This window comes from Aureobasidium melanogenum (genome assembly GCF_000721775.1).
Source record: "Aureobasidium melanogenum CBS 110374 unplaced genomic scaffold scaffold_5, whole genome shotgun sequence".
NCBI classification, from domain to species: Eukaryota; Fungi; Ascomycota; class Dothideomycetes; order Dothideales; family Saccotheciaceae; genus Aureobasidium; species Aureobasidium melanogenum.
Window position 1 is genome coordinate 518,369 of NW_024470057.1, and position 17,979 is coordinate 536,347.

The 17,979-nt window shown below is 49.7% G+C and overlaps 7 protein-coding genes across 7 annotated transcripts; 5 read left to right on the plus strand and 2 right to left on the minus strand.

The window, feature by feature from the left end:
* Window positions 1–158: 158 nt before the first annotated feature.
* M437DRAFT_13855 (uncharacterized protein) lies at window positions 159–903 on the plus strand (the record flags this gene model as incomplete). The annotated part of the gene is made up of 3 exons (XM_041018730.1): window positions 159–260; window positions 326–699; window positions 750–903. Coding segments are annotated over 3 exons (630 nt in total), but the record flags the coding sequence as incomplete, so codon positions are not given.
* Window positions 904–3,205: 2,302 nt separating this feature from the next.
* On the plus strand, window positions 3,206–4,016 carry M437DRAFT_64344 (uncharacterized protein; the record flags this gene model as incomplete). Its single annotated transcript, XM_041024410.1, has 3 exons — window positions 3,206–3,404; window positions 3,615–3,685; window positions 3,879–4,016. The coding sequence occupies 3 exons, from the start codon at window positions 3,206–3,208 to the stop codon at window positions 4,014–4,016; spliced, it is 408 nt and encodes a 135-aa protein (XP_040881738.1).
* Window positions 4,017–5,579: 1,563 nt separating this feature from the next.
* On the minus strand, window positions 5,580–6,200 carry M437DRAFT_43732 (uncharacterized protein; the record flags this gene model as incomplete). The annotated part of the gene is made up of 1 exon (XM_041020795.1): window positions 5,580–6,200. The coding sequence occupies one exon, from the start codon at window positions 6,198–6,200 to the stop codon at window positions 5,580–5,582; it is 621 nt and encodes a 206-aa protein (XP_040881739.1).
* A 4,008-nt stretch (window positions 6,201–10,208) lies between these two features.
* On the plus strand, window positions 10,209–12,426 carry M437DRAFT_43709 (uncharacterized protein; the record flags this gene model as incomplete). The annotated part of the gene is made up of 4 exons (XM_041020789.1): window positions 10,209–10,579; window positions 10,632–11,419; window positions 11,474–12,044; window positions 12,156–12,426. The coding sequence occupies 4 exons, from the start codon at window positions 10,209–10,211 to the stop codon at window positions 12,424–12,426; spliced, it is 2,001 nt and encodes a 666-aa protein (XP_040881740.1).
* Window positions 12,427–12,716: 290 nt separating this feature from the next.
* M437DRAFT_73645 (uncharacterized protein) lies at window positions 12,717–14,457 on the plus strand (the record flags this gene model as incomplete). Its single annotated transcript, XM_041026070.1, has 7 exons — window positions 12,717–13,046; window positions 13,097–13,415; window positions 13,465–13,764; window positions 13,805–13,883; window positions 13,933–14,040; window positions 14,095–14,182; window positions 14,233–14,457. 7 exons carry the CDS (start codon window positions 12,717–12,719, stop codon window positions 14,455–14,457), a joined length of 1,449 nt encoding a protein of 482 aa, XP_040881741.1.
* A 496-nt stretch (window positions 14,458–14,953) lies between these two features.
* Window positions 14,954–15,787, plus strand: M437DRAFT_44442 (uncharacterized protein; the record flags this gene model as incomplete). Its single annotated transcript, XM_041020899.1, has 1 exon — window positions 14,954–15,787. The coding sequence occupies one exon, from the start codon at window positions 14,954–14,956 to the stop codon at window positions 15,785–15,787; it is 834 nt and encodes a 277-aa protein (XP_040881742.1).
* A 336-nt stretch (window positions 15,788–16,123) lies between these two features.
* On the minus strand, window positions 16,124–17,859 carry M437DRAFT_44476 (uracil permease; the record flags this gene model as incomplete). Its single annotated transcript, XM_041020907.1, has 2 exons — window positions 16,124–17,013; window positions 17,073–17,859. The coding sequence occupies 2 exons, from the start codon at window positions 17,857–17,859 to the stop codon at window positions 16,124–16,126; spliced, it is 1,677 nt and encodes a 558-aa protein (XP_040881743.1).
* Window positions 17,860–17,979: the final 120 nt, after the last annotated feature.

Consider the following 17,979-nt stretch of genomic DNA (forward strand, 5'->3'; position numbering starts at 1 on the left):
CATTTTCGACACTATCAGCGTTGTCACTTCGCTTTGCCAAGGTCACAGGAAATGCAAAGCAAAGAAAGTTTGATGCGCAGAACATCATGATCTGCTTGGCAGGCGTATGTTTTTCTTGTGAGGATACATGTTCGCTACTGACAGCTGTGGTATAGTTTTGCGGTATCATGATGTCTCTATTACAGTGTGTCGCGACCAAGTATGGTCTTGGTAGTCACGACTGGGAAACCTCATCGTCCGAACACGTCGCATTCTACAAGGTGGGTGTGAGTTTTCCATTGATCCATCTTCCCTCTGGAAGATCAGTGCTAATTAAGGACGTCAGCTCTACATATCAATCTTCGTCTTTTACTTGGCCTGCAACATGTTCGTCAAGTTCGCTCTTCTCTTCTTCTACCGCCACACAACATACGAGCGTTGGCATCACTGGACCATCTGGTTCATGGAGTTCATTGCTTTTGCCTTTGGCGTCAGCAGCATCCTGGTCATGATCTTCCAATGTGTCCCAATCGCACACCTCTGGGACCCAAATACCCCCGGAACTTGTATCAACATCAAGGCCTTCTTCTACTCTAACTCGATCATCATGATCGTGAACGACATCATTCTTTATGTTTTGCCCATCATCTTTACATGGAAACTTCAACTTCGCCTCACCCAAAGAATTGTTCTCAACCTCCTTTTCGCATTGGGTGCAGTGTAAGTTCACTTCTCGTATTCTTCGATACCACTTTCTGACCAGTCTCAAGTGTCGTCGCTGCCAGTTTTATCCGCCTATATGTCGTTTACCGATACGACCAAGACGGTGACCTTTCATGGAACATCGCCTCTTGCCTCATCTGGTCCTCTGTCGAGAACCACCTCGCCGTCTTCATTGCATGTTCACCCTCCATTAAGGCCGTCGTCAGCGGTGTGCTTTATCCTCTCGTCTCGTCACAGGTCACATCATTCAGGGATAAGATCAAGAGATCGAGAGGCAGTGAGGGTAGCAGCTTGCCAACACATAAGTCTCCTTCACTCACCCTAGCAACCATCGGCTCACGTCCCAGCCGTTTCGTGCAAAAGGTCAGAGATCCTTTCGCCACTAGCACCCGTAGGGACAGCTTTAATACCCTGGACTCAGGTTTCGAGTGCGTCAACCGTGGACACCATGAGATGGACCCCATTGAGCGAGCAAATTCAGAGGCAACCCTGAGCTCGGCGACTTATCGAAAGGACTCAGAGGCATCGACATCCTCAAAGGAGCCTCAAGTACAAGTCTACACGATCGATGAGGACGTCAGTCCTACTTCTTCTCGTTTCCCCCACCCGACGCTGGATTCGTCGAAGCCCCGTAGCCATAAATGAACGACAGGAACGAAGTGGCGCAAGGGGAGGTTTAATCATGGGTTCGCTTTCTTTCTATTGCATTCTACATACCCAAAGGCCTAGTAAGGAGCCTGGAGCACTGATTTCGGACGATCAAAATACCCAAGAGGGATTGTATTGTCTTGATGTCTTTACACGACATACTAAATTTTATTTCATCTCTTTATTTTCTTCTCTCATGTACCTTATTCCAGCCCCTTCAGAAGGGGTATCAAATGTCACGACAATTCCAGTACAGTCCGTTATTCGGCTGACACTAAAACCAACATTTTACTCATCGTCAACTCCTGTTTTGCACGCCGTCGCAAGTTGGTGACGATGGTGGGTACGCGAGCGGCAGTAGCGGGCTTGTCTAACAAGCGCACATGCAATAAATCATGCACACCGCATCGATCCATCCAACATAGCCGATGGACTGTCGGACAGTGGACACTTGTCCGACCAACGCGGAGTTGCCTAGGATTCACCTGGACAAGTAGAGAGCTGATCGCTCAAGCGAATTGTTACGTTGTGGAACAGTCATTGTTACACATCTTCCATGATGCAGGCTGAGAAATAACAATCTAGGGCACCAACAGCCACAGGAATTGATTTTCGATTGGATCAATCTATCTGTTCCGTAGACTGTTGCTTCAAGGCCAGCCCAATAATTTCTTGCCGGAGGTGATGAGCGAAAAGATCGATTCCATGTTTGGGAGAGGGATGCTGTCTCGTCGCAAAACCTCGGCTCATGCGAGCGTCCAAAAAGAGGTGTTGGCGACCACCGATTTTTGCAAGATCCACATCAAAGGACCACACTTGAGCACTCTGCATGGCGCGGGCCTTTGCTTGGTCGAAAAGTGCTATCGCCGAATTACGACATCAATATTTTTTTGCGACTTCTTGTTGAAGTTTCGTTCCTGCTGGCCAGAAGACTCGAACTGTCAAGCTGAAACCACTTCAATCTCAATGCAGTGTTCATCTTGTGTGAAGGAAAGCCGTCTTGTCCAATCACCAACCACCCGGTCACGACTCCTTCAATAACTTGCTGTTGCAGTGTCAGGAACCAGGTAAAATATGGGTTTCCAATCATCTTCGTATGTCACTTTTAATCTATATGCACCAAAGCGATCTTCCTAGAAGAAAGGACCATTCAGCAATCTGGCTGCATGTTTGACAAATCCTCACAATTGGATGTTGCCTCTTCGTACTCGTATCTCATTCAGACGGTTCAGTAAAATGCTTGAATGTCGCAATCTATCGGGTTCGTGCCCAGCAGAATGGTTCGACGCTGCATGCATAATTTATGCTAAATAGAAGGCTGCACCTATTTCCATTCTCTTGGTATTCAATCTGGGGAGGAAGTAACAAGGCGCCAATGGCGTCGATCACAAAGCATTGCGCCTTCCCTTCAAGGTCATCTGTCCACCACGCCGGGCCGCGCCTTTCAAAATCGATACTCAAGGATTGCGACTTCCTGGATGCTTTGGGAGTTTGACAGCCGCACCACCCGGATATTGAGACAAGTAAACCATGGCAAGGATCTGGTGAATTTACAATTTCCACGATGCTATTCATCCTCTTCCCGAATCGTGTTACTATCCTTTCAACCACACTGTCGAGCTAGAGTACGTACAGCGGGGTTGGTTTGCATTCTCGCTGACAAGACCAAGCATGACATGCGGACCACTTGACCTATCGAAACCTTGATATATCCTCTGGGTATCCTCCACAGATCACCGACTTTTCAATCAAAAAAACGTATGCCGCTTTCGCCTCCGGACAACAATATGCTTTCATTATATTATCGAAACCCCGGTTCCTCAACAGCATTTCCTTCATTTGTCGTTTAATCAGAATGCCAGTGCCTGACCTGGGCGCGCGGCTCATGAAGCCCGACCAAACCATCCGTATGACCCTGGAATCATATTCTCCCGTGTGGTCGCACGAGAACATCCCACAAGATGGGTTGACTGACAGCGGAAGGCTTGTAGCTGAGCCTTCGCTTCGGTACCTTGTGCCATTTCTGGTCTTTTTCTCTCTGCCCACCTCCCATGGTAAGCACAATATCGGGGCTGTCAGCTCGAGGAAATGACTGGCCAACTGGATAAGACAAGACCTGGTGTGCTGAGTAGAGGCGCCAATCACTTGTTGCATCTTTCGTTCTCGCTTCCAGTTTTTTGAGTCTCACCAAGACAACAAAGCTGGCTCGCCTGTCGCCAGGTTTCCACAGTTTTGCGCGTGAAGCATGCTGTGAGATAACATAGCACGCAGAATACAACGCAGTAATTTCGTGTCTCTTCTGCGAGACCAAAGTGCTTTCGCCCAAGCTGCTTGTGTGTGTCGTTCTGCTGATGCTCCTGTGCCTCAGAATTTTCCCAACATTCCACTTTGCGCACATCGTACTTGCTAGAAAGACACACTTGTTCGGCGTTACTCCATTCAAGATCTCAACCTGGTGCCTGGCACTTCTAGGTGCACAATAGTGAAGCTTCAGGCTGTATCACGAGCGATCTGGCCAAATCGTCCAGTCACTGTATCTTCGACCATTCTTCCTGGAAGGTGGTGATTGTCAGAATTCTGTCAATCTCGGTAATGAGGAGCCATTCAGCTCAATCGTATTCGAACCTATGGGGTTGGAAAACTGCAAGTCAAGCCGTCGACGATGAATAAACTTCACTGCAATCCAAGTCTTGACATTGTCGGTTATAAAGTCGCTCGATGATGCCTAGTGATTATCTGGATGAACCTTAGAATGTTTTGAGGGTCAATAACCAACAAAATGGCTTTCCTTTCACGTACGGCCACAGTCAGCTGAAAACTGGGCATCCCGTCCGCTCTGCCATACATAAGCAGTTGAACGGCAGATTAGTACTACGGTGGGTGACCACGTGGGAATCCCTGCTGCTGTACGTTTTGAGTTTTTTGCATCTACAATTGATCTTCTGTGTTCTTGTCAAAGTATCCAAGGATGCTTTGTCTTAGGTTGTGGCTTTTTATGCGATTGAACAAGGTTAGGGACAGGGTTAAGATGCAGTATTTTCAACACGCATGACAGGCTAGCAAAAAGTAAAAGCTTTTCATTTTCGGTTTCTCGATTAAGCTATCTCGTGTTGTTTATTTTACTGCTAAGGTGGTACGGTGTCTGTACCGATGCAGCATAGTAGTCTTTTGGTGTCATTGCATTCTCTAGATTAAGTTATTTGGTATGTCACGGATCCTTGTTCCCTCCTCTACGATCCTGTTTAATAGTTAGTCGCTCCTTCCCTCCTTAAAGTTGCTCCGGAAGGAGCGATGCAATGCTGCTGTAGGTTTTGCACCTTTTTCTATTTTGCCAGGATTCTAGATGTTTATGTAAAGAATACCTTTGTTGTCATCTCTTTTGGCGATTAGGTTGGCTGACTATTGAAATAGCACAAATTGTTCTGATGACTATATTTTTAAGTGTCTAGCAAAGGTCAATCCTTTGAAGAATGCTGTGCCTGAGAGAAGTATGATGCCATTTATACTACAGATAAGACAAGGCATACGTCTAGAAATATCCATATGAATCAATCCTTCTGTGGACTTCAGGCCTAATACAGTACCAGGTCACCCACGCTTAGTGGATCAATCTACCACTTCTTACATTGCTTATTGTTGACCTAGAAAGCAGGTTGCTCGATGATCATCCCTGCTGCTGTATGTTTTGTATTTGCAACTTCTTTGGCGTGGTCATTGAGGAAAGGGTCGACGGATTGTATAAAGACAAGAGCAAGTGTCCTTTCTGCGTGCTCGAGTCCGTCATTTGTGACAACGACACGCAGGATAGGAGACTCCCTATGATAAGGTGAGATCTTGACTTCTGTTAGCTCGTTCTCAAAGGTCCGCTTGATGATCCAAGACATGCTATCACTCGGCACAATCTGAACAAAATCTTGAGGCTGTTATACTATCGAACATGAATTGCAATTCTTTTTCGGCCAAGGCTCATCTCATGACCACTATACAAAACATTACATAAAGTGTCTTTTCGTAGCAAAAGCTGGAAGTACAAAAAGGGGTATCGGGCTTCCAAAAAGTAGAAAATTGAAGAGAAGGATGAAGAAGTGAAGTAAAAGTGGGAGTGAAGAAGAGAAGGGAAAAAAAAAACATTTTGCGATGATGAGAGGGAGAGTTTCAAACTCCATCCCTTAGTCAGGCCGGAAAAAAAAATAATTTTGGTATGCAAAGAGTTAATTGAGAATGTGCAATCAGACTTCTTCGGTGAATCTGCTTCCCCTGCTTCCATCGAAGCTTGACAGTGTGGCGGGGGTGACGCTCCTATGAGCCCGGGCTTGCGGAGTCAAAGGTGTCATGAGGGGAGCATTCTGTCCGGGTTCAGGTGTCAACCTGTGTCCTTGGATGGGAAAGGTAGGACTGGTAGGAGAAGCGTTTTCGGACGTTGCACTTGTCGGACTCATGGTGTAAGGATGGTGAATCCTTGCTTGCCGTGCTGGTCCAGGATTGATAGTTTCGTTCGTGCCGATTTCATTCTCGGGATCATCGAATGGCGAGCCAGCTGCTCCGTAATACGTGCTATCACGATACACTGAAGTCGTGCTCATGTTACGGTCATTGTCAAAGGCAGACGGCATGAGCATTGGTGGAGCAGAAGTCATGCCGGCTGAGAAAGCGCTAGGCAACTTGCGACCACTGATGCGTTGAAAACCTCGTTCTCCAGTGTCTTCTGCGGCTCGGGATTTTCTATTTTTGAAGACCCCTCCGAGAAGCGGCGCTAATACGGGAGCTGTTCTGCCGCGCTCGGACATACCACCAGCGCCACCACTTCCAGTAGCAGCTTCGGCTTCAGTCAGCGTGTTCATGTTGGCCATGCGCTTTCGATACCAGCGCAGGAAAATCATGGCGGTCAGAACCAAAACAGCAAGTCCAGCGACGCCACCCACAATACCACCTGCAAGCACGGAAGGGGGTGGAGTGTTATTACTACCTTCATTCGTCAACGTAGCGGTGCTCGCCGAGCCAGGGGAGGTAGCTGTTGCAGAGCCACCAACAACGCTAGTGCCGGAGCCCTGAGCAGCGCTCGAAGAAGGCGAGGAGTTATCGGAAGAGGACGATGCCGCAGCAGAAGCAGTTGAGGCTTCTGAAGACACTCGCGATGCAGCACTGCTCAATGCGCTGTTGGCCGATCGAAGAGCCGAAGAAGCAGAACTTTGGAGAACGGCTGCCTCAGAGGAGTATGAGCTTCTCGCTGATCCTGTAGCAGTCGATTCGGCGGCATTGAGTGAGCTAAGACGAGAACTGATGTCGGCATCTTGGGACGAGAGAGCAACAGCGGCAGAAGAAATCCCAGAGCTACCACTCAAGGCGGCATAGTCTATGACAGATGATGACACGGGCAGATAAGAACCGTAGGACGTAGTCGTTTGACCATTGGAAAGAGTGGTAGCGTATGCCTGCGCAGCAAGGGCGACGGTAGAAAGAGATCCGTCAGACAATGTCTCGACAGTGGACGAAGATGCGGTGAAGAAGCCCAACACGGCCGCTAGAGCAGTGGTGGAGCTGGTCGTCACAGATTTGGTATCGAATGAACCGGAGCTTGCTGTGTTTGAGCTCGATCTGGTCACACTGTTGCGTTGGAAGGTAGTGAATGAAGTGTAAGTTGTCGAAGAACTTGAAATGACGATTGCAGACGTCGTAAGATTCCTGGCAAAGGATGGCGACAATGAACTTGATGGAGAGATAGAGGTAGCATTCGATCCTGACACGACGGGATGTCCTGAGATAAAGCCTAGCGACGAGCTTGAGGGATTAATGGTCGAGTTCGAGCCAGTAGGAAACACGGTGCTGACAAGTGGCACACCAGACGAAGTGTATGATATGATTGAGGCGGTGAGACTGCCACTTTTGGAACTGAGAGATGCAAGTACCGGATCTACAGTGGCCACTGTCGACTCGTTCGAAGACATTGAGCTGACCATGGAACTTGATCCATATGCAGAGAGAGAGTTCAGATCCGAGACACTGGCGGGAAAGGGTGCAGCTGTTGTAAGCGAACCAGAGGAAGTCAGAGTCGAATTTGCATTGCCAGTTGTATCCGTTGTCTGTGACAGAATGTTGGTAGTAGTAGCCGAAGTGGCGGGCGCAGTTCCAGCTACGCCAGGCAAAGTGATGCCAGAAGTTATGCTGCCTATCGTAGCCGGGCCGGCAGTATTCACTGCAGAATTATATGAAGAGAGTGATGCTTCAGACAAGCTCCGGACCTCAGATGTTCCAGAAAAAGACGTGGTGGCAGCGGTCCCAATTGCAGCTGGAAGAGATACACCCGGCGGTGCGGTGGATGCGCCTGTCGTCGATGTTGTGTTGTCAGTAGATGAAGCAGATGAGGTCGGAGCCAGGGTCGATTCAACAATTGACGATACGCCAGTCAAGCCAATCGTGTCCAAGGATGCAGAAGTGTAAGACGCCGGGTTTGCAGTATCAGGACCAGAGTAGCCAGCCAAAGAGGCTATCGCAGTGGGCAGAGTGTTGGTGGACGATACGTCAGTCGACGGGGCAGCTGAGGACGTGTCAGGGGTGGTGATGGTTGATGTGGATGATGTGACAGTCGCTGGGACGGTTGAGGAGGGATCTGAAGCGGTAGAGGTGGGCGCAGCTTCTGTTGTTGGCTGAGCTTCCGTTGTCGACCCAGACGAGGCCGAAGCCGAGCTGATGGCGGTAGAGCTGGCAGCTGCAACAGATGGCGAGATGCCGGCGAGGGTGGACGAGTAGGTCGAGAGGGACGGCAGTGTCTCCGAGATCGAGGACGAAGAAGCGTCGGTAGCAGCGTCAAGAGAAGTTGCAGGAAGCGAGGATTCGGCGTCAGTTAGTAAAGTGGATGTAGACAGTGAAGACGTTGTGGATTCGACGGTGCCGTTGAGCGGCGTTTGGCGTTTGTGTAGCCGTTGATGCAACTCATCGGCACGCTGGACAGCACTCCGGCCAGGACTATGATTTCTTATGTGAACGTGAACTTCTTCTATGCGTTTGACAGGACGAATGTTCTGCAAGCCGTGTGAAAATGCAGTCGGAGACGAGGTGGCTACGCTGGCAGCCGATGCGGACAATTTGCGCCGTTTGAAGAGGCGCTCCATGTTTTGGGGCGGTTATCGATATACGGAAATGAGAGCAGTGAGTGCACTTGGCAGAAATGACAGTGATAGAGCCCGGTCCAGACTAGACTCTACGAGTTAAAGATGGCTACTATCAAAGAGCCAAGATGAGTGATTTGACGTCGACTGTACTTTGAAATCGACAAGACCAAACAAGCGGATGTGCTCTCGAGATAAACAGACGTCTGTCTATCTACGGAAGGCTGGAGTGCTGGGAAACGAATGGACGCCGGTAATCAAACCAGCAAACTGCCTCTGTGGAGCCATGTCAGTACGCGCTGCTGGAACGCCAGCGAACAAGAGAAGCAGTTGAGGGCGACTTACAACGTGAACCTTGTGCTTGGCGCAAGCTCAAAATACCATCAGGCAATTGTCTGAACCCGTTAACGTCGCTGAAAGCGAGTATGGGAAGATTGGTTCGGGCGCAAGTCGGATTTTTGATGATCTTGTTTGGTGTCGTCTACAGGTATTTAATTTACTGCCTATGTATCGACGACTAGAAAGACAACTCCGCTGAGCCGGGTATGTCACCAGCCAGCAGTCGAGTCGTCGGGGTGACAGAAAAGAAAGACGAAGAGGTGCGAGAGGTGTCCAGGGTCGTGAGAGAGTGTGGTTGGGTGTGGTGAGCAAAAAACAACAGACAGCAACGACGTCGACGTCTGACATGAAAGTCTCCGACGACAGACGGAAAGCAAAGCGAAGAAGCGGCAGAAGCAGAAGAAGCCTGTGCTTCAAGGTTGCACGACTTTCACCAACCAACTTCGACCCACGAGACCCTCTGGCTCTCAAACGGTCCCGCCGCCGCCAAACATGGACCACCTCTGCTAACCAACCCAAATCTCCGCTGCCTGGGAATGGGCTTGCGACATGGGTCTTTTGCTAGGGTTGCGCAAGCCAGCGAGATTGCTTGGTGCTTCATCATCCAATCCCGGCCACATCTCCATGCTTAGATATCATGTCGTTTCCCGCAGCTATTTCGTTTTCTTCGCGGCTTGCCTACGCATGCATCTTCACGGGCTCGATCGTCTGCTTCCACGACCCATCACTATCCCTGCAGGTACTGCCGTCAAGTCGTGGCTATTTTTCACTTCACTTGCTCCACTTGCATGTTTTTCCTGCGGCCTAGCCAGTATGCAAGTCCCCGTCTGACGTCGAACCCCGCCCAAGAGCGCAACAAAGCCCTGCAGCTGTAAGGGAGTTGTCGTTGTTCTCGTTTCAAGTTTCCACTACTTGACACGCAAGGGACATTTGCTTATTATGGCATCATCGCGTGCGCACAATGGCGCCCTCGCGAGGTCGTGACTTGTGCATCAAAAAATCTGCCTCTTTTCAAACGTGCCGTCAAGCTCGTGCTTCTCGTATTTTCACGATCCATAACTAGATCAACTCCATGCGGCTGGGTGTCAATATTGAAAAATTGCCGAGAAAGTTTAACGCCTATCTATCTGTATCTAATTGCGGAAAATAGTTCCGTTGAACCTGGAAAAAGTGCGCTAGAGATTCAGGCTTCCGCCTTGCCCGACGTCACATCCTCACCGACCGTGATTCACTGAATAGCATCTTCAAACACCACCTCCTGATAGCCGCATCTGCGCTGTGACTGCATACGCCAAAGACTCGGTGCATGTTTGACTCTTCAATCTGCCGGATTCTAGAACATATCCCCTCGGCATGTCAGAAGAAAGCAGCCATCAGAGGATTGGTGGACCTCCGCCGTTACCTCCTCGGCAGATGTCAAGCGTGAGCCTCCTTGTATCAGAGGACGTCGAAGACGACGATCTGCCTCCACCTTCCTACGAATCTGTCACGGCTGAGTCGTATGACAATGAACATCTCACGCTCTCTCACAACGATCCGAGATCGCGGTCGACACAATCATTGTTGCCCTCGCCATCAGATGCACAAGGTGACAGGAGAAAGCTGCTTTTGATATTCATACATGGGTTTATGGGAGACGAAACCAGCTTCCAAAGCTTTCCTGCTCACGTACATAGTCTTGTAGCCGCTCTACTTTCAGAGACGCATATCGTTCATACAAAAATCTATCCGAGGTACAGATCAAAAAAGAAGATCGACTTCGCCCGAGATGATTTCAGTCGCTGGTAAGATACTAACAAGATCAGCTCGCCTGAGCACAGTTGACTTTCTTTATAGGCTGAGTCCGCATGAAGGGCCAACCACAGATGTAATTCTGCTGGGTCACAGCATGGGTGGTTTGCTTTCCGCTGAGGTGGCTTTGATACCGTCTCTCGCAGATGGGTCTTTACGCCATCGCTTGATTGGCACTATCAACTTCGACGTTCCTTTCTTGGGTATGCATCCTAGAGTCGTAAAGGTTGGCTTAGCCAGCATCTTCAGCCCAGCTCCTCCCAAATCGCCACATGACCATGAAAATACGCCATCTGGTACAAGCACGCACAGCGGTGGAGGCTATTTTGACGACACACCATCTGCGAGTGCTTCCTCAGCCAGCGTAAAGAGCCCACAAAGTTCGTCATCGCCGTCTCAGTTCGACCCTAACTACAATCCAGCTTATAAGAATGATGTAATCCTTCCGGTCAGAAAGGGGTGGGAAGGAGCTTGGTACTTTCTGAACAAGCATTCCAGTGATCTCAGAACAGCTACTAAGCAATTAGTCAAGTCTCACCTAGAATTTGGAGGTGCTATGGCAGACTACAATGGCCTCAAACTCCGCTATACCCGGATTCGAGGCCTGGAGGAGCAAAGTGAGAGAACCAGAAAAGCGGTGGTAGGTAGCTCTGTCGCTCCGCCAAGGGTGCGCTTCGTCAACTACTACACTTCCAGCACAGGTCGTCCCAAGAAACCAAGAACACCAACCTCGCCCGAAGCATCCGTCGCGACCCCCACCTTGGCCACCAATGTTACTGATGTAGATCACAAGACAACTGATCAGGATGAGGGAAGGTATTCTGCTGAATTCAGTCCAAGAGATGACCAAGTGTTGGAGACCGATGATGATATCAAGGAGTTTGAAGCAACACAAAACAACGAACTCGTGTCAATGGACCACCTGGAACCTACTCCTATGTCCGAAGTGGGTGGTGATTCTTCGGACCCTGAGTCTTGGGTCGACGCAACAGAGAATATGGAGCTTGGCCCCTCGGATTCAAACACAAGTACAGATGCCACGAACCGTTCTCATGAACTCGAACAAGACCTGGATGTCGACACGACGCTACCAGAGAAGTCTCCTGAAGTCCCTGCTGGCGGCCTACAATCTCTACCACCCGTGCCGGATCCGCCTGCAAAGCCCGAGAAGCCACCATTCTTCGCAGACAAAGATGCGAGAAAATTGGCCGAAAAGGAGTACGACAGAGTCTTGAGGTTGTACTTCCGAGCTCTCAAGGACCGTGAAAAGGCACTTCGAGATCGTGAGAAGCTAGAGAAGAAGCGTGAGCGACAAGCAATCAAAGAAGGTAAGAGAGCGGAGAAAGAGGTCAGCAAGAATGAGAAGAGCAAGGAAAAAGAGCGCAAGAAGACTGTTGAGAGAAGAGAGACAGATCAGGAGAACTCTCTGGCAGCCGAGCAAAAAGAAGCACAGAAGGAGTGGAAGGACGCCTTGAACCATTCTTGGAATGACAACGACTCGACGATTGAGCCTCTTTCGAAACGCGAATCATCAACCCAGTCCACTGTTCTGTCCCCCCAAGAATCAAGAACGCCTTCTGGTGAGGAGCAGAAAGCTTTCAAAGATCGCACTTTCTGCACTCTGCCGCCGAAAGATAACTCAGGTATCAGAGACCCTACTTGGGTTCGAGTTATTATGAAAGATGTCGATCTGGTCGAAGCGCATTGTGGACTGTTCTTCCCAGACCCGAACGACGACAGATATGAGAAGCTGATAGGCGACGTGGGTGAGAGAGTGTGTGAATGGGTTGGCGAGGCAGAGAGCGAGAGGGTTGCGCGAGAGTTCGAAGCACAAGATTAAGCATGCTTTTAATCCAGTGTATCCCACTTTCCTTGCACAAGTAATGGTGACCTGTAGGTGTAGCGGCTTGGATCGTTTGAGAGTGCTGGTCGGCACAAATCCACGCCGGTCCGTCGCAACTGCTGAAACGAGAACAGCTGAGTTGCATGTTGGCCATTTTGGGAAAGTGGCGCTGGGTCGTGCCTTCGCCTACTCAGTTTTGCGCAGGCAAACACCTTCTAAGCTGAGAATTTTATGGTCGACTCGCTTTGACAATCCTTTTCGTTGACAACAGCTAAAGTACTGACGATATGGTGGGACAAAGCCCTTCGATACGGTCGTTCTTCCCCTTGCAGACTTCACCTCTCAAAACTTCGCCCCGAACATCTTCACCCGCGCCAGGCGATGGCTTTACCTCATCAGAACTTGACACTTCCTTGTTACCAGCACAGAAGGACGATTGGACCCCATCTGCAGATTACGACGAGTATGACATCGATGCACTTGTGTCGGGACCAAATCGAATCAAGATCGTAGGTCGCATTGTCAACCTGTTCGAGAGCTCGCCCAAAGCAAAGTTACCAACAGGGGCCAAAGGATCTGTCCACCTTGTGGTCAAAGACAACACGAGTGCTGTCACTGTAAGTATTTCTTCATTATGCCTACAGGAGCTTACGCTAAACTCGCGGAGGTCAAATTGTCTTACACGCGTATCTCTCACGGCTTGCGAATAGGCCAACTTGTTGCAGTATGGGCCACCTATGTCGCCAACGGAGATCGAGGTATCTTCCCGTGCGCCGTCGCACCTCTGTACATCAAGATCTTTCCGGAAAAGGACAAGAGCTGCTATATCCTTGTACTCGATGATCCAAAGTTCGCCCAACTTTGCAGAAAGCCACTGAGTTATGAGTCCACTCTCATGTCCTTGAAGGATTTCACTCATGGTGGCGCTGAGGTGACGGAAGCCAAAATCCTTGTCATTGTGAAGAGCATCAGTACACGTAAGAAAGGTATTGGGGTCGCCACACGTTACGGGAGTGAAGAGTTGACACATCACAGTATTGAAGAAGGATGGAACCACAGCCGATCTTGTGAAAGTTGGTGTGATGGACGACACAAGCGAAGCAATACTGTCCTTGTGGGGAGTCGCTTCAACAACCCCGGTGGAGTGGCAGCCATCACAGACCGCGCTGCTTATATCCAGTCCGAGCCTAAATGTCTCACACCAGACCTGGTTGGCACTAACATCCAGCACCTTCATCGATGTGGACCCCAGTATTCCGGAAGCAGACAGACTTCGTGCATTTGCTGGACATATGATCAAAAGACGGCACGTCAATCCAGCTTATCCTGACAAAGGTGTGTAATTTACTATTTATGCATACATTGGGGCTCACAGAGTTTGTAGAATACGACTTTTGGAGTATCTCTAAACCAGATGAACATGTTTTGAATTCCCTTGCAGATTTGGACGATCGGTATGTTCAGAGTCGATCGCCTCAAGGCAGTTTTGGTTGACTCCGAAAGCGCGCGCGAGGCACCCGAAGACGAATTTGAGGGTTATCTGAGTGTGATCATACTAGACCTCAATATGACCTCTCTGCGACAACAGAACATGCTTATGTGCAATGAATGGTATCTCTCTTATAGAACAAATGCACAGGTGATCGAGTGCTAATGAGCGAGTAGCTGCGGCATCCCACTATATGCAAACTCGATAGTAGCTAAATGCAAGCAATGTGATGAGCAGGTGCCGTTGAGGATCAACCCGCGACTGGTTAGTACATATCGATCAGCACAATTTGACATGACAAGTAACAACGACAGATTGGCAAGCTAATTGATGAGAGTGGATGCATCTTGAGTGGCAAGCTTGTGCTGTCAGATCATGCGTGGACACGTCTTCTAGGAAGAAGCGCCGAAGAAATGATCCAGAGCAGTGCAAGTACGCTGAAGAGCGTAGAACACCGAATACTTCACGTACGTATCACGTTGCGGTTTTGGTGGAGTGCTAGTGTTGGCAAGCTCGTTATCACGGACGTGCTTGAGTAATGCACTCTTCACGAGGACGAAGACGAAGTTGAACCGATTGATTCATGAAAAGAGGTTGCCTGAGATCGCTCTATGGACGAGATTGAACCGCCGGTGTAGCTTGCTTGATAAAATATGTTATTGAGTTGGTTTTTGCTAGGTATCTGAGAAGCAGGAGTTGATGGTGGGAGCAAGAAATACTGACAAGATAGCTGGACTGTAAACAGAAATAAAACGCCACACATATAGTCTTTTCATCACAAGTATACCTTCATCTTTCATGTGGTGATACCAATCGACGGGAAGAATGGACAAGAAAGGCAATTTGACATGAATTTCAAGAGGTGCAACAGAGAGGGAGTTGTTGACGGTTGAGAATGGGACGACCCTGCCCAGCTGCGATAACGTTAGATAAGGAATTTGAGATGTCGCTCTCGAATGCGATCAAGGTTAGGGAGAGTAACAGATTCAAGCCATGACACAAGATAGCAATAGCAGTCGCCGTGACTGGCGGGACATGTTTGCAGTGCCACCGGTCATCAGACAAGTGTTCGCAAAGTACCCTCTATCAACATACGCAGCCAATGCGCTTCCGACGCGCTCGCCAACACACAGAGATCAACACACTCTATACACATGGACAACAGCAGAAGAAGCCAGCGCAAACAAAGCCTCGTTCAATCCGACGTGTCTGAAGTGGCAGACATATCTCCTCTTCCAGGGTATCCCATTCCGCAGCCGACCTTCCAACAACCACGCCTCGCCCTCGGGCTCCCTACCCTTCCTCCTTCCAGCAAACTCATCCACTCCAATCGCATCCAGCAAGCTTGAATCGTGGTCTAGCACACACAGCGACAGTAAAAGCAAAGGCCGTTCCTCCGACACACAGTCCTCGCGCCAAGATGTGTATACTTCGCTACTCGAACACGCCGTGAGAAGAGCATGGCTCTACCTCCTCTACCTCGACCCCGACAACTTCGATCACGTCGCTACAAGACTCTACGTCACGCCTTCCTCCTCCAATACTTTTGTTGCAATGGCAATTTCGTATCAACTGCGCGATGCCGCTACTCAAGAGCTTTTGAAGACGACACCCGCTGTAAAAGCACAGGATCTCTTGGACGAGGCTGTTGATGCATTTGCTGCTCTGTCGACTCTGCTGGGAGAAGACACTTGGTACTTTGGAAACAAAACACCGACACTGTTTGATGCGAGTGTGTTTGCTTATACCCATCTGTTGCTGGATGAGACTATGGGCTGGAAACATAATCCTTTGGCTCACAAGTTGGCTACTTTCCACAATCTGATCGACCATCGCAATCGCATCTTGAGGGATTATTACCGCTCTTGAGATTTTCTGTCGTCGTAGAGACGCCTCCTCCCTCCTTCGACTGTACATACTTCTATCGTTCATACCAAGCCTAAACTCTGGATACCCATCCCAGACACTTGTATCAATACACAAATAGACGACATCATATCTTCGAGACTCTCTTCATCAACAAAATGACCCTATCACCAGTAGCAGCAGAGCTGCGCTCGAGAGGTAGAAAGTAAAGACGTGTCCTCCTCGCGAGGCTCTTATATTCTCTAATCCTGAAAAAGCATCTACTCTACCAACCCATGTAACCGAACCATCATTAACCCAACATCTAAAATATCGTAACTTCATCAACAAACACTTGCTTCAGTACTGTACCACCTTGGCATCAGGCTTCTTTCCATCCTCCATCATATCGCCCATGGCTTCTTCATCGTACTGTCCATCATATGCCAAGCTGTTCGGCTCGCCGTCATCGTCAACCTCAAGCCAAGTCTCGCTGGTCGCAGGAATAGGCGACACTTTGCACAAACACCAATACGTGGCTGCTGCGACAAAGAACCCACAGAAGTAGTTGAGGTCGTAGATGTATGTTGCGCCCGCGGGAACCTTTTGACCCACTGCACCTGCAAAGCCGACGACGTTGATGAGAATGCCGGCAATGTAGGAAGCATAGGCACGCCAATGAACGCCGAAGGTGAAGTAGTAAGGTCCGGTCTTGTCGGCCGAGTACAGGTTTCGGACTTGCAGGTATCCTTTGCGGACGAGGTAGTAGTCGCAGACCATGACGCCGGCAATGGACGACAGGAATACACTGTAAGCAGATAGGTAGGTGGTGAAGTTGTTGCTCGAGCTCATCAGGTTCCAAGGGCACATGCACAGGCCGACAATGGCACAGATGTATGAGCCTCTTCTGATGGACAGGAAGCGAGGGAACAACGCTGTCATGTCTGTACCGGCAGAGACCGAGTTGGCGGCAATGTTTGTACCAAGCTGAGCAAGAGAGAAGGCGGCAGCGATGACGAAGACACCGAAACGTGTTGCGCCAGTGACATGGGCGTCGTTGAGGAAGTTCTCGAGGAGGGTCAGAGGCGACCAGACAGGTGCGCCGTAAATGACGGCAGAGGAAGATGAGACGATGATGCCGATGAATGATGTAATGGCGAAACCGACGGGGATGGTGATGAGTTGGGGTAGCATGGCGCTCTCGGGACGCTTTGCAAATCTGCTGAAGTCGGGGTTGTTCATGATCAAGGCTATCGTTCATGGTCAGTTGATGCGTTCCTTTTCCAAGTCATACATGCCGCGGACTTACCAGCAAAGTTGGCGATAGAGCTCATGATACCCTTCACAATGGCCCACCCGAGCTCACTTCCCTCAAGCTTAGCAGGCTGGTGGACGATGGGGCCGAGACCATGTGCTCTAACGATAGCCCAAATGAAGAAGGCAATGCCAGCAGCAGGTGCAACGATCGACTTGACCGCGAAGAGGTGACGGATCTTGTGAACAGGGAACCATAGTGCAGGCAAAGAGCACACCCAGAAAAGAAAGAAGCTGACAAAGTCGCGAGTGTTGGTGCCCGAAGAGGCGGGTAGGGTGTTCTTGGGTCCACCCTGCTGGTATTTGTCCCAACTAGGCCAGATGCTTCGGATCATGAGTTCGACACAGTTGCCTCCGATCCAACTCTGTACACCATACCATACACAGGCCATGGCTGCACGGTTGAAGACTGGCCAAAGGCCGCCCCAGATACCGAAACTGGATCGAGAGACGACGGGGAAAGAGATGTGGTACTTTGCTCCGATACGGCCAGTGGAAATGACGAAGACGGCGGCGATGGTGTATCCGATCCACACACAGATCCATGACTGCCACCATGAGAGGCCGTCTTGGACACTGGCGCTTGAGATCATCCATGTGTTGATGTTGAACGAGTCAGCCATCCAGAACGCGACGAAGTGCCAGGCACCCCATTGTCTACGTTCAGGTTCGACAGGCTTCAGATCTTCGTTGCTGAGCATGAGTTGGACATCGGTCAGGCCAGGTTCGTGGCGGACCTCGAGTGCCTTCAAGGCACGGGAGACTTTCGAGGGTTTCTCCATTGAGATTGGTATGAAAGATGATTTCAGATGGAACGAGGGAAGGATGTAGATGCCGTACAGGGTATGTACAATAGATGTCCTCTGTCGTTAACCTAATGTATGGTCGTCGTGATGGTATAC